This window comes from Melanotaenia boesemani, chromosome 11 (assembly GCF_017639745.1).
Source record: "Melanotaenia boesemani isolate fMelBoe1 chromosome 11, fMelBoe1.pri, whole genome shotgun sequence".
Taxonomy (NCBI): domain Eukaryota; kingdom Metazoa; phylum Chordata; class Actinopteri; order Atheriniformes; family Melanotaeniidae; genus Melanotaenia; species Melanotaenia boesemani.
The window spans coordinates 31,744,322-31,760,347 of NC_055692.1; the positions used below are offsets into that span (position 1 = coordinate 31,744,322).

A 16,026-nucleotide genomic window follows, 5' to 3' on the forward strand; every position below is an offset into this window, starting at 1 on the left:
TTCATCATCAAAAATACTAAAGGATCTATTAAAATTATCTGGACCGTACATAGATAATGTTTTAATCATTTCAACACATTGAACCCGGTTCTGTCGAGCCTCAGCTAAGAGAAATTCTTCTTCTCACAATCCAAAAGCATGTTTTATTATTATTATTATTTATTATTATTATTATTTATTATTATTATTATTATTAACATTTTTGCGCACCTTGATAAAGCTCATATTTGAAAACTGTTGTCTTGATTAGCTGTGACTGGGATAATGAATAGGCTTGTACAAGAAATATTAATGGTTAAATTCTTTAACCCTCAGAACCTTAATTTAAGCTTTGTTAAATAGGTTTAGAAATGTGAATTTTCTTCTTCCATTTAAATGTCCTGTGTATTCCTGTAAATCTCATACAGCAGCAAAAGATTTAAAAGACCTTCGACCTCATTCGTTTAGATGATGTATAAGTTTATAACACTCGCATTGTGAAGAAATTTCAACATACAATGACTTTTCCTCAGGGTGGTCCGGGACATCTGTATCTGCTGAAGAATAAAGTGGCCACGTTTGCCAAGGTGGAGAAGGAGGAAGACATGGTCCAGTAAGTCGTACTTCTATTAGATGGGAAACTCTACTCATGTGAGCTGCTAGTGCTAGTGCATTGATTAATAGAAAAACACATGAAAAAAATCACAGGAAATTTGAGAAAAATGTAGAAAACTACCATCTCCCATCCAAATCTCCAAGCAATGATGGAGCATAAGTTGTAGCTATGAGAAGAGTGGACAAACAGAAATTAATCACCTGGAACTGTCCATCCATCCACCATCTACACCTGAACCAAAATTAGCTGTGGAAGTACAACTAATTTCACCCTAAATATTGTGTTTCACTTTGCTAGTAAACAATTTCAAGGAGAAAGCTAGCTAATCTAGCTTGCTTTGCAGAAAGCCATCCATAGCATTGCACACAATAACAAACCAGCTGATCAAAATATGTGAGAAATTAATTTTTGAATGGGACTCTTTCCGAGCCAAAGCATGGTGACCAACTCCCTCTCTTCCCTATAATGTATGAACAGGTTCTGGCGGCGACTTAGCAGGCTGATGAGTAAGCTGAACCCAGAGCCTAACCTCATCCACATCATGGGCTGCTACGTGCTGGGGAGTGCTAACGGAGAAAAGGTTTGTAAGGAGCCTCAAGGACAAACCAGACTGCCTTCCCTCACCAAACATTTATAACACAAATGTTTAATTTGATGCTTCTGTATGCATGCGCAGCATTCTCATTCCTTATCACAAAAAATGCACTCATACACACACTCAGAACCAGATGCTCTCTGTGACCACATGTAAATAAATCATTTAGACATCATACTTGGCTTTGTCCCTTGATGTTGCAGAGCACTTTTTCTAACATGCATAGTAAAAGATTGACAATGCCACAGTTTTTGTTTATTTTTAAGATGCAAACTAAACTAATTAATAAATGAAAGAGACGGGTGAATGGCTTCCAACATTAGCAGTTCCTTCCACTTCTTGGCTGCAGCTCTGATCCTGCTGTCAAGCTGCAACACAGCACATTTTGGCAGGCAGGGGGGACGAAGAGGTGGAAAGGACAATAAACATGCGAGGCACCATCAAATGATGGAAAAAATAGACTTCTTGACACCCACCTCAATTAAGCAGCACACGTGCACCTACTTGCTCTCGCTTGAATTATTTGCACACACATTTGCTTTCACACTCCTCTGATACTCCTGCCACAACCTTTCCACCCCCACAGGGGGTTAGCATACACTTGCTGTATGCAGACATGGTTACATATAGCCTATATGCACCTGAAACCTTCCCACTTACTGAACTATTCATATTATCACATGCAGCCCTTTTGGAACGCGCTTTACTACTAATTATTTTGAAAAATTGCAAATTATAAGCAAGATTGGATTAAAAGAGGGAATTGCCAAGAAATAATCACCTTTATCTTGGCAACACATTTAGTGAGTTAGTGATTAGTATGAGACATTTAGTGCAGAAAAACATTCTGCTGGATTTATAGTTGAAAACTGCAGATCTTAGAGATGCACCAATACCAGTATCGGGTATCGGTCACATACTGTGTACGCTTACTTGTACTAGTTACATAAAACCCAAAACCAATGTGACAAAACTAGAGCTGTCAAACTTAACATGTAAATGCAAGAGATTCATCTATGGAATTAACAAGTTATTTTTAACACATTAATGCATAAACAACAAAGTTGTTTCTCATTTCATATTAGAAATCTGATTTTGGCTTTATCTGGGCAAGAGAAGCTGATTTTGGACATGAGGTGTCTCATCACCAAATCCACTAAAAACCACGTTTCCCTCCTTACTCATGAAGATTCTGACAGCTTTCCAGCCTTACATTTAGAGGATGACCGCAGGATGACACTTTTCATATGTCATACAATTAACCAAACGTGATCACATCTGGGATTCTAGTCCACACTCCTTACCAGTGAACTGTAATGGGATGTATTAGTATTCATACTGGTACTTGGTATCAGCAAGTAGTGAAATGCAAGTACTTGTACTCAGTTTAAAATAAAATGTAGAATGGGTGCATCCGTAGTGGACTTGTGATCTCATAAAGACACACCTTTGATAGTACAGGTTCTGTTCTGTTCTGACTTCTTTCATGTAGAGCTTCGTGCTCCACAAGCAAGTGGACTACAAAATGATCAAAGACACAAGAGAGTCTGTGCAACAACAATAAAAATATAAAATGTAATTTTACATGACAAATTTATAATAAAGACCAGCTAGTATTCATCAGAGTCATCATCTGCTGTGGGTTCCACAGATCTGGTGCTTCAGAAAATCTTGTAAGCCATTTTTTTTTCTTATTACCTTTATTCATCCAGGTTTAACACATTGAGACATGGGGTCTCATTTCCAGGACTGAGCTGTTCTCATTCAAGTAATTCAAGTACTTACATACATAGAACACGGTACAATACAGACATATAACTTTCATATTAACATGACAGATAAAGCAGGAACAAGACCTCAATGTTGTTTTTCCCTGTGGGCTTTAAAACCGGTTTAAAATGCTCCTGTAGGATCAAACTAGATAACTTGAGCTCTTACTGTAACAAATTCCTGGTTTGGGTGACAGAGCGAGCTCTGTACGCACCGCGGGAACGTTGAAGGTAACGAAGGTCTGGTAGCTCAGGCTGTGACTGCATGTAAGAAGATAAATATGTTGGCAGCTGCCCAAGGATGAATTTGTAAAAATGAAGTTGTGTCCATGTGGTAGTCTGAGTGTTCGTAATGATGACTAATTAACCAGAGTGTAAAGTGTCAAGGTGAAGGAGGTGTTTACATACTCCATCCTATAACTTCTTCATGTGTGGGTGGATGAAAGCAGTTAGGATTAAGAAGCTTAAAGACGCACTACAAAACTTTTACAGTTTTCTCAGTGATGTGCCCCCTATCGACATCTAATTCAGGATCTATCTGTCATCCTTCCTGTACTGTTATCTGTGTTATTATTATTATCTTTTTCTCTGTCCCTTTCTGTCCTTCTTTTCCACCATTCCTCTGAAAAGGTCTTCTTGCATTTCACTGCTGAATCAGCCATAGTGTGTGTTAAAAATGACCAGTGTGTTTACATCTGCTTGTTAGCATGTGAAAAGGTGGATAAAGTGTTGCGTGGTGTCCCAGAAGATGAAGTTGTACAGAATGATTTCTCAGCCTCAGGATGCTGCTGGGCAGCGAGAGCTCCAGAAAAGCACATACTAGATGTCACTGTACCATTTAACAAGTCCAGAATGAGGTTTTAAGGTCGAAAATATACGGAGTGCATTTTTAAGGAAAAAATTCTGCATTGTTTCTGCTCCTGTAAGTACACATTTTAGTGTTTTTATAGCGTTGTTGCTACTTGTGTTTCCGGCCTCCGAAATAACTGGTTCCGTGTAAGTAAAGCATCCAGATGATGAAAAAGACTTAAGCCAATACTCCTTAACTCGTCTCAGTGTGGACATGACCTCCTTTTAATTTTCACTGAATCTGAACAGTCAAAGCCTCAGGGACCCCCTGTGCGCTTTCGGGGACTCCTTTGGAGGTCCAGGGACCCCAGGTTGGGAACCACTGCTCCAGGTCATCTAGAGATAAGTAAAATGCAGGCACTAATTTCTCAATTGGGATTAATAAACTATGTCATTGTAAATATATATATATATGTATATATATATATATATATATATATATATATATATATATATATGTGTATGTATAATTAGTGTAGGCCTTTTTTAATAGTAGAGCATGGAGAATGTGAAAAAGTAGATTTTTTAGGTGGCCTCCTCAGTGAGTGGCATTGTGTTTTATAACAGCGTGGTCACAGTACAGGGAAGTTTGGGGTGGATGGTCATTCGTCTACCCTGAGCCGGTGTAATACAGAGCTTAGCAGCTGCAGGTCTACTTGTTGTAGTTCTCTGATGTCAAGAAAAATCATTCCAAGCACTTTAAATGCTGCTCTTGTTTGTGAGCTTGCTGTTGTTGGTTTTTGCCCTAAGGCAGGTAAGAACACAAACTGAGTGGGAGCTGTTCCTCATAACAGTCCTTTGCATCTTTTGTCTGAATTTACTGTCTGTATGTCTTTACTCTTTGCTGAATTTTGCTGCTTCTTCAAAAGCATTTCCAGCTTGAGTGAAGACGTGGTTGGTCAACTGCTAAGTGTTAGATTTTTGGGGCATACATGCCATCACTGGTTGAATGGCCGTAATTCTTTATCCTGCATGTAGTGAGAGCAGTTTATACATGCTGGGATGAATCCTACTTAAATATTTTCTGTTTCTTTGGTTGTTTTATTGAGAGAAACATTGTTGATGCTAATTTTAAAAACAAGTGCAGGTGCGGTGCTGAAGGATTGTGTAACACTGGAGATATGGTACCTGTTACAGCCGGCTAATAATTTTGTAAACTAATGTTCTAATAAACGCCACCATGCTTTTATCTCCTCTGTTTTATTGTAATCACCAGCAGGTGGTGGAGTTAAGTGGAAAATGATATATAAAAGTGTCAACGTGCAACTTGTAGCACATTAACAAAAGCCATTGTTGGTGTGAGTCAGACCTGCACCTTGCTGGGATAAAGCACAGTCAGGAGGACACACTGTGATAGTCACTGTGACATTTGGCATCTCCTCTGTGGTGATTTGGTACGAGCTGCACAAGGAGGGGCATGAGCAGGGAAGGGCTTATTCAGTGCATTTAGCAATTTGTCCCCCTGCTGCTGCTTGTGTGCGCTCCTGCAGGCTCAGCTGGAGAGCCTCTATTAATAGATTGACTGGCTGAGCTACCTTCAGAAGGTGCTCCGCTCTCCTCATCGGCTCTGCTTTCAGCCATCTTAAAAGGTCAATACCTAGAGGTCGTGTTTGTTCTCATCAGCTCAGTTTAATTTCATTCTGTGCACAAACTCTGCTTTTCCATGGCAGATGGTCGCAATGCTATTAAAACATTAAGAACAGCTTCCATGAAACTGATGGATCAGTTCAGTAAAAAATAAATTAATAAAATGGAAATTTCTAACATTCGCTTCAATGGGCAAGGAGAGCTGATAAACAGAAGTTATACAACTGTAAGGTTGAAGCATGGACTCTACCTGACCTCTGAATGTGTCCTGTGGTATTGAACATTTTTTAAATCCTGTTAGAGTTGCTGTATAAATTGGATCAGACTTGTTCCGGTATATTACCCAGTTGCTGGGTCATGGTCTGTCCCTCCTCAGACCACTGTCAGTACGTACTGTACTCACCACCTCTGGCCAGCTTTCCTCTACATGCCTTGACATTTCAGAGACGTTACAGCTCAGTCATGTCTAAAACAATCCGGCCCTTGTCAGAGTCTTTCATGTCTCACACCTGCACACGTCTGGACAGACTTGAACAAACGCTGTGATAATCAATATTTTTTACCTTGACTGTCAGTTCTCATAATGTTTTGCCTCAGTGATGTAATAGGAATCAGACTTTCTCGGAAGAAGCATTACTTATCAGTGAGGGGTAATGGAACATACAGTAAGAATAAGAAGATCGATGGCAATATAGAGAATGAAAATAATAAAATAAAGAAAAAACACTGCTACTGTCGTTCATCTGGTTACTCCCTGATTTTCTGAATCTTCTGAGGTCATGTGATGCTCACAACTTCAGCCTCCAGCACTGATAATTGTAGGATTAGTTTTAACATTGGAGGGCACACATGCCTTGGAAATTTGGAGGATCCAAATATTATTTCCCCCACTCTGATAAAACTTTCTCTACCAAACTGTGGTGGAAAAACCTTTATTTATGTAAAGGAAAAAAACAAAAACGGTCACCATGTGTCAGAACATCTAAGCATTGTTTACGAGTCCTTTTTGTCTCTTGTGTATCTATATATTAAAATAAACGATATATTGTTATAGATCGTTTGCTGCTAGTTACTGCTAGCAGCAAAACTAAAATGTGCTTCAGAGTGTAGTAGAGAAATGTTGTTGCCATGACAGTAACGAGTCAGTGGAAGCAAATATTGTCCTTGTCACCAGAAATTAACTGGAACCTGGTTATTTATTTATTTACATTTATTCTTGTTTCTTTAATTTTAGGTTTCTATGTTTTGAATGTATCTCTTAAAATAATAACTTTTTTATTAGGGTCCGAGCCATACAAAGTATGGCGGGGCCCTATTGTAGTTGAAATGTTTAGTCTCCTCCTCCTCCTCCTCCTCCTCCTCCTTCTAAGCGCTTCGACCCCAAATTTGACCCCCTAAACACCCATGAAAAGTTGTGAAATTTGGCACACACATCAAGCCCGGCGAAAATTGCAATATTCTGAAGTCCGAATACACTTCAATACAAAATTGGCTCAACAGCGCCACCTAGACACCAAAAAAATCACTCAATGAATGGGGTCCCAAAAGTCTACTTCCATGTAGGAAGACGAAACTCGGCACACACATGTACCACCATGAGTCGATCATAAAACTCAATCAAACACCTGTTGCCATGGCAACGGCGTGCCCGCCATCTTGGCGTGTTCGGTCATTTTTTTGCCATTTTTTGCACTTTACACACATCGTATTTGAACGAACTAGTCTGAGGGGATTCGTGCGATTGACTCCGAACTTGGTGGGAAGCTTCCTGACATGTTGGGGACCAAACGCTCCTCAAATCTTTCTAATAGCAGAAAGCGTGTTACCGTGGCAACCGACAATACATGACCTTCTCGCCATGAAACACGGTTTGCTCATATCTCCACAGAAATAGGTGGGATCTGCACCAAACTTCACAGTATTCATACGTGTCACACCCCAAGTCCAGCAAACAAGTCAATCCAACACCTGTTGCCATGGCAACAGGGAGGCCGCCATCTTGAAATTCATTTCCATTTGAAAGAACTAGTCTGAGGGGATTCGTGCGATTGACTCCGAACTTGGTGGGAAGCTTCCTGACATGTTGGGGACCAAACGCTCCTCAAATCTTTCTAATAGCAGAAAGCGTGTTACCGTGGCAACCGACGCAAAATTACCTTCTCGCCATGAAACACGGTTTGCTCATATCTCCACAGAAATAGGTGGAATCTGCACCAAACTTCACAGTATTCATACGTGTCACACCCCAAGCCCAGCAAACAAGTCAATCGAACACCTGTTGCCATGGCAACAGGGAGGCCGCCATCTTGAAATTCATTTCCATTTGAACAAACTAGTCTGAGGGGATTCGTGCGACTGACTCCAAACTTGGTGGGGACCTTCCTGACAAGTTGGGGACCAAACGCTCCTCAAATCTCTCTAATAGCAAAAAGCGTGTTACCGTGGCAACCCACGGAAAAAGCCTTCTCGCCATGAAACACGGTTTGCTCATATCTCCACAGAAATAGGTGGAATCTGCACCAAACTTCACAGTATTCATACGTGTCACACCCCAAGCCCAGCAAACAAGTCAATCGAACACCTGTTGCCATGGCAACAGGGAGGCCGCCATCTTGAAATTCATTTCCATTTGAACAAACTAGTCTGAGGGGATTCGTGCGACTGACTCCAAACTTGGTGGGGACCTTCCTGACAAGTTGGGGACCAAACGCTCCTCAAATCTCTCTAATAGCAAAAAGCGTGTTACCGTGGCAACCCACGGAAAAAGCCTTCTCGCCATGAAACACGGTTTGCTTATATCTCCATAGAAATACATGGGATCTGCACCAAACTTCACAGTATTCATACATGTAACACCCCAAGCCCAGCAAAGAAGTCAATCGAACACCTGTTGCCATGGCAACGGGGTGGCCGCCATCTTGGCTTTCACTGCCATTTGAACGAACTAGTCTGGGGGGGATCGTGCGACTGACTCCAAACTTGGTGGGAACCTTCCTGACAAGGTGGGGACCAAACGATATTCAAATCTTTCTAATAGCAGAAAGCGTGTTACCGTGGCAACAGACGGAAAAACGCCTTCTCGCCATGAAACACGGTTTGCTCATATCTCCACAGAAATACATGGGATCTCCACCAAACTTGACAGTATTCATACGTGTGACACCCCAAGTCCAGCAAAGAAGTCAATCAAACACCTGTTGCCATGGCAACGGGGTGGCCGCCATCTTGGATCTCATTGCCATTTGAACAAACTAGTCTGAGGGGAATGGTCCGACCGACTCCAAACTCGGTGGGGACCTTCCTGACAAGTTGGGGACCAAACGCTCCTCAAATCTTTCTAATAGCAGAAAGCGTGTTACCGTGGCAACCGATGGAAAAAGACCTCGCCATTAAACACGGTTTGCTCATATCTCTATAGAAATACATGGGATCTGCACCAAAGTTCACAGTATTCATACGTGTGACACCCCAAGTCCAGCAAAGAAGTCAATCAAACACCTGTTGCCATGGCAACGGCGTGCCCGCCATCTTGGATTTCACTGCCATTTGAACAAACTAGTCTGAGGGGATTCGTGCGATTGACTCCAAACTTGGTGTGAAGCTTCCTGACAAGTTGGGGACCAAACGCTCCTCAAATCTTTGTAATAGGAAAAAGCGTGTAACCGTGGCAACCAACGGAAAAATGCCTTCTCGCCATGAAACACGGTTTGCTTATATCTCCATAACAATACGTGGGATGTGCACCAAACTTGACAGTAATCATACGTGTGACACCCCAAGTCCAGCAAAGAAGTCAATCAAACACCTGTTGCCATGGCAACGGACTGCCCGCCATCTTGGATTTCACTCCCATTTTAACAAACTAGTCTGAGGGGATTCGTGCGACTGACTCCAAACTTGGTGGGAAGCTTCCTGACAAGTTGGGGACCAAACGCTCCTCAAATCTTTCTAATAGGAAAAAGCGTGTTACCGTGGCAACCGACGGAAAAATGCCCTCGCCATGAAACACGGTTTGCTTATATCTCCATAGGAATACGTGGGCTCTGCACCAAACTTCACAGGATTCATACTTGTGACACCCCAAGTCCAGCATTGATGTCAATTGAACATCTGTTGCCATAGCAACAGGGTACCCGCCATCTTGGTTTTCACTGCCATTTGAACGAACTAGTCTGAGGGGATTCGTGCGACTGACTCGAAACTTGGTGGGAAGCTTCCTGACAAGTTGGGGACCAAACGCTCCTCAAATCTTTCTAATAGGAAAAACCGTGTCACCGTGGCAACCAACGGAAAATGACCTTCTCGCCATGAAACACGGTTTGCTTATATCTCCACAGGAATAAATGGGAACTGCACCAAACTTGACAGGATTCATACACGTTGGGTCCTTAACGCATTACACCACCTGTTGTCATGGCGACATTGGGTGGCGGGGTCCAGGCCGCTCGGACCCGATGGATGCCGCTTGCGGCTTTAATTATTATTATTATTTCTTTTGTCCTTATCACCAGATTTGGACTAGAACCTGTTTTATTTTTTTATTATTATATATTTATCTGTTTATTTTTTTATTTTTTTTTTGTAGGCATCTGTTTTCTGTAGGTATCTATTTTTTTACAAATAAATTGGACTTTTTTATATCGACTGGAACCTAGTTTTTTCTTTATTTATGTTTTTATTTGTTTTTCATTGATTCATTCAATATTTATTTAGCACTAAGTGCTGTTTTAATTTTTTTTTTTTTTTAATCCATTCAAACCTCTCTAAAGTTTAAAGCTTTTAGAGGAAACAACTCCATATGATCCTACAGCTTTTATTTGGGGAGGTTCGTAATGTCTTCAGTGAAAACAGAATGAAAGACTAAAATACTGTCTGAAATCTAATGCCCCGGTCCAAACTACTTATATCTGCATTTAGGGAATGTGGGACCAGCAGCCTTCAAGGTGGTGTGGCAGTTAGCACTGTTGTCTCACAGCAAGACGGTTCCTGCTTTTCGTCTGTAGATGGGGCCTTGCTCTGTGATTAATTAGGGCTTTAATTAGGGCTTTGTGATTATTTGGTGATTTAAAAATAACCCTAAATGTGAGGGTGCATGGTTGTTTGTCTCATTGGTCTCTGATGAAATGTCAACCTGTCTGGGGTGTACTTTCTTTCTTGCTACCAGCCCAGAGCAGCATAGCTCACCCCGGTCTGTTTCTTCAGATGTGGAAGACTCATATGAGTCATTTTCCCATCCTGTTATCTGTAGGAAGGCACCTTTGAGGACATCATTGTGAATCATCTTTCAGGGTATGTACAAACAACCTATTTGGTCATGTTGATTGGAGGACTTGCTCTATAGGCCTGCCTGAAGCAAAGCAATCTTAATGTTACTTTAGTTTCAACTGAGAAACTAACAACAGCGATCCCTGTCCCTTTCCTCTTTGAACTGATGGCACCCAGAGAATAGCCTTCTTGAGATGAAACCATTTGGCTGCTTGGCTCTGTGTGTGATGGCGCACCAGCTGGCACTGGAGGAGACCCCAGGGGAATGAGATCGGAGAGACATGGAGGAGGCGGAACCAGAGGGAGGAGGAGGCTGTAGACGAGTGCAGACAGGGCCAAAGGCAGCAGTATCATCAAATATGACAGGCCTGCTTATACACACATACACTGAGGTGTTGTGGAAACCTGCAGCATATAATAATGGAATAATGGAAGTGTACAGCAGATGTGCTCTGAATTTGACAAAGTAAAAAGCTAGTGGGTCATATGCTTTGACCCATTTCTGGTTTAGCCTTCCATCAAACTCTATGATAAATAAATTCAAAGGGTCCTGAAACACAGCCTTTTGGGGCTTCCTCAGTCTTCTAAACAACCTCAGAGACCAAAACACTTTGAGGTCTTTGAGGTTTGTAGGAACTAGTGATGATGAACCCTCCACAGACTGCCTTCCTTATGCTGGTGGTACTGGCTCAGCCTGCTACTCCTTTGTGGCCTCATCATTCAGAGTCTCTCAGAACTGAAGCAGGATGGAGGCAGCAGTAGATGCTGTGAGCAATATGTCCATGTGGCACTTCATGTGACACGACTCAAGAAGGGGCAGAAAATGAACACAAATTCAGAGCATGGAGTAATTTCAAACAAATTCAAATCCTTTCTCCACATGATCTGAATAAGTCCTGAACAGCTTTGCACATCAATGAAATATAGACCTGAGATCGTAGTATCACTTCTAACGGTGTATGCCGAAAGCTGTATGAGCTTAAACATAGACAGGAAAAGCCAACATTAAACAAAGAAGATGGCCTTGACTCCTCCTCAGGTGCATTCACAACCATTTGAACTTTGACTATCTGTCTCCAAAGATTTCACATGTTGGGTTGGTGACACATATATGAACTCAAAGACTCTCAGAGTGTGAATGTCATATCCACAGCTGCAATTACACCTAAAACTCCCCGACAGTCAGAGTTGAAGAAGGCTTTCTGATAAAGAAAGAACAAATTCTGTATTGTTCTATAGATTTCTTGTTTTGTGTGTGAGTAGTGTAAAGGAAGATGCCTCCAGGAGCTTGTAATTTATAATTAGAATAAATAAACAAACTAAAAGCATTTTTGTTGTTATTTTGAACCAGAGGAGAGAATTTTATGCAAACAGGGCTTGAAATTAAAAAATAATTTTTTGTAGTTCACAAACTTCTTTTACTAAACTTTACAGGGTTACCAATGATTACACATGTGCTATTTTTGTTAGTTTCTTCTAAATAGTCAATAATATAATAATATGATTTTTATATTTGTAAAAAAAATGTATCAGATTATATATAATCTGGGGTTCATTAAACCAAATTGCCGATTATGAAAGCAACATTTTCTACCTATCACTCAAAATCCAGTGTTCTAGATTATTCTGCATAACAGTTTCAAAGCATTAAATAGGTTATAAAGAGCTGAAAATACACACCTGTTTTATTTTTTTGTATTACAAAGTGGATTTTCTAAAAGCAAATCAAAGAAAGGTATGCTGCAGCAGGAAACATCCTGCAGGACCGCGGCCCTCCGGAACCAACAAGCCCATCCCTCCCATATCACCTTAAGTCGCTCATCCATTGAACTTGGAAGTCTGTGGATAGTTTCTACTTGGATTTCATTGAGGAGACCAGAATTTTCTCCCAAAGTTTATGTATGGAGGCTCACTGCCCTCCACTTTAGTAGATATTTCTTTTAAGAAGGCACAGCTTCCAGTAGTATTGAGGTCAGGAGATGATGGTGGCCCCACCATAAGGTTTCTTCCCTTATACCTATAGCAACTAAAGATTCAGTGGTATTTCTGCAGAATGGCATGGAGCATTGTCTTTAATGCACAAGGAACTGTTCCTACTTTTATACAATGACCATGGTGCGGTAACAGCATATATTTTTCAGAGGTTATTTTGACACCCTCAGACATCCTAGGAAAGGCTAACCATCACACTCATTCCAGCCCAAAACATCACTCCACCACCACAGCATTTATCCATGAAAAAAATGTTTGAAAATGAGTCCTGAAGTATTTCTGAGCCCATTACAAACGTCTCTCTTTGTGAGTATTATTTAAGGGTGGCTGAAATACAGCTTTATGCACAACTGCAGCCTCTGGAGTTAACAAACGATCAAGTTCTCTCACACACAAATTATTTCACGCTTTTCATTTGCAGAAAGACCCCAGACTGCATGGAAAATGGGACTTGCTTAGTGATGTAGAACAACCTCTTTAAGAAGTAGTTTCCCTTGAATTAAGCTTAACTGGGAAACAAATTTGACAGAAATTGTCACAGTGATCTAAACAGACAAAAAACAACAAACCAAGCCAAATCCAACACAGAAAAGCTAAAGCCCAAATGTTTTTTAATAACTGACATCCTATATGGGGAATTACAATGGAGTATTAGGGCCATATCAAGAAAAATATTTTTTCACAGGCTTCAAAAATAAAGTTGTAATATTATGAGAATAAAGTAGTAATTGTTCCAGTTTCAGCCATTTCTCCCTGCACAAAAGCAATGATTTTCTCCAAGTTCGCCTGCTTCTTTCTGTGGAATGGATTCATTTTCTTGCAGATTCTTTTCAAAGTGCTTATATTAATAATAATGTGGTGCTGATGTGCCTCCTGTATCTCCTGGTTTGTGTGCTGAAGTAAAACTTCACAAAATGCTCAACTGCTCTCATTTTAACAACTTTCCTCTTCTAATAGAACTGGTTAAAATATTACTGTATTCTTGTAAAATTACGACTTTATTCTGGTAATATTATGACTTTATTCTTGAAGCCTGTAAAAAATATATTTTTCTTAATGCGGCCGTAATACTCCATCGTACAGAATGATTTGGTACACTGTGTTGGAATTGTGACTGGACACACTGACTGTGGGCTTGCTACTTATGTTCAGTGTAATCTTTACATTAAAGACTTTATTGCTTTTTTTTTTTTTTTGCAGATATGCAGTGATGACCTTTCTCCTCACCACTTTCACTTTTTCACATACCAAGAAATGCTTCAGCTGCCTACATTCAGATGTTGTCACTGCTTTGCTTGTTTTCATTTCACATTTCCAGACAGCCTGTTGAACATTTTGTTCTCTCTCTATTTTTCTTCCTGCAGCTCATCCAGACTCTGAAGAGGCTGATGAGACCCTCTTCCGTTGAATTCAAGTCGCCACTAGAGCTGTCGGCACAGGGTAAGAGCGCTGCACGCACATTTGCAGATGGTTTCAACTCTGGAGACATGTGAGATAACACAAGGGCAACAAATTACAGTTGCAGATTATTGCTCATTACACTCGTGTTGCGGAGGAGTTGTGCCCCGTGATTAGAACACATTGAAAAGCATACACAGTACTTGTATTGATTTAGTGCCATGGTCTCAGTGGTACTCTCCTGGAATGTTAATAGTGGGCATTAATCAATGCCAGGGGACCGCTTAGCAAAGAAGAGAGCACATTAGGTGGTATAGTGAACCTGTTAAAACAAACAGATCCACTTGAAAAAGACATAGTTGAAAAGCCATGCTTTGGGTTTTTACCCATCATCAAACTTTACAGTTGTAAACAAAACAGATGTCCAGAAGATTAGCTGCTAAATTATTATTACTGGAGGGCTGCAGTTTGAGTTCACTTAAAGAGCCCGCACAAATCCATGGCCAGGTTCTTAATCAGACCAAAATGCATCATGGGATCAACAACCAATGGGAAATATGGTGGGGTCTTTTTTTCTTGACTGTAAAGGCACAATCACACTGGCGCTGTTTGGTCCACTTTAAGCAAACCGTGGCCCAGTTCAACAGATTGTACAGTTAGCTTAGAGAAGTGTGAGTGCTCATTGTAGACTAAACATCAAATTCTGGTCCACTTGAAAACCGGCATGCTCAGCTTCACTCGCAGATAAACCCTGACGTGGTCCACTTCCAGTGTGACAGCCATCCAGTGAACCAAAGACAGGTAGTGACATAGAGCAACATGCTGGAAACATTAAACACATTATAGTGAGGTGCAGAAAAACCATTAAAAAGTACATAAAAGAACATAGTCAAGTCAACTTTGTTTAAAAGCATGTTTAAAAACAACATATGTAGACCAAAGTGCTGTACAACTAAGAGTGATAAAATAGGAATAAAATTTAGAAATACAAAAAAGGGGACTAAACAAGCAAAACCAGAATAAATAAAAGACTATAAAAATAAACAGTCGTATTAAGACACAATTTAAAGGGTGTGCAAAATCATAATAAAATTATGTAACACAACTAAATGAAATCAAAATGATTAGGAGCAAGCTGCAGTCTAGATAAGTTAACAGATGCAGTGCAGATTCCAGCAATGTTTTAACCTGGATGTAAAAGTGTCTACATTTGATAAAAGTTTAATCTCTTCTAGTAGTCTGTTCCACCAGAATAACAGCTAAATGCTGCTTCTCTATCTTTAGTCTAGACCAAGAGCCCCACTGTTAACATATCACAAATGTATTTTTACAGATGGATTAAGATGTATTTTGAATGTTTTTAAAAACTCTAAAAATATCCCTGCACCATCTGTACCGCTTGCACCATAAAAGTAATCTAATATGAATCTTGTTAAATAAAGCTTATTTTTTATAAAAGTTAATGAGATTTCTGATGAATAGCTATGAAGTTAGGATAAACATGATTTTGGACTCTTGTGGTCAATCCATATGTGAAAATGATGTCTCCTGCTCCCTGAACCACTTGTCATCATGGAATATTGCTGTGCCATCAGGGAACTCATTCAGTATATTCAGGTATCAGCTGACCTATTTGTTTGGACAAATAATGTTGCTGAACCTAGACCTGACCAAATGCAGCAACCCCAGATCATAGACTGCCCCCACAGGCTTGTACAGTAGCACCAGGCATGATGGCTGCATCCCTTCATCTTCTGCTCTTTTACCCTGATGCTTTCATCACTATGGAACAGGGTAAATCTATCTTTAAATATTTTGCTAACAATTTTTATAATAAAACATCATTATTGCAGCTGTGTTCTTACATCTTCTGTATACCCCAGTGCTCTGTTTCATCTCCATCTGAGAAGGAGTGTTTTGGTGTGTTAAGGTGAAACACAAGAGCAGAAAGAAAAAATATATCTGAACGTGTGAAG

The 16,026-nt window shown here is 40.4% G+C and overlaps 1 protein-coding gene across 2 annotated transcripts in view; it reads left to right on the plus strand.

Moving 5' to 3' along the window:
* Positions 1-16,026, plus strand: part of nsmfb (NMDA receptor synaptonuclear signaling and neuronal migration factor b) — a 64,647-nt gene that overhangs the window by 42,239 nt on the left and 6,382 nt on the right. For both annotated transcript variants that reach the window (XM_041998424.1, XM_041998425.1), the window contains 3 exons: positions 513-592; positions 1,073-1,175; positions 14,017-14,092. In XM_041998424.1, coding sequence (XP_041854358.1) covers positions 513-592; positions 1,073-1,175; positions 14,017-14,092 — 259 coding nt within the window. The remainder of the gene's footprint in view (positions 1-512; positions 593-1,072; positions 1,176-14,016; positions 14,093-16,026) is intronic.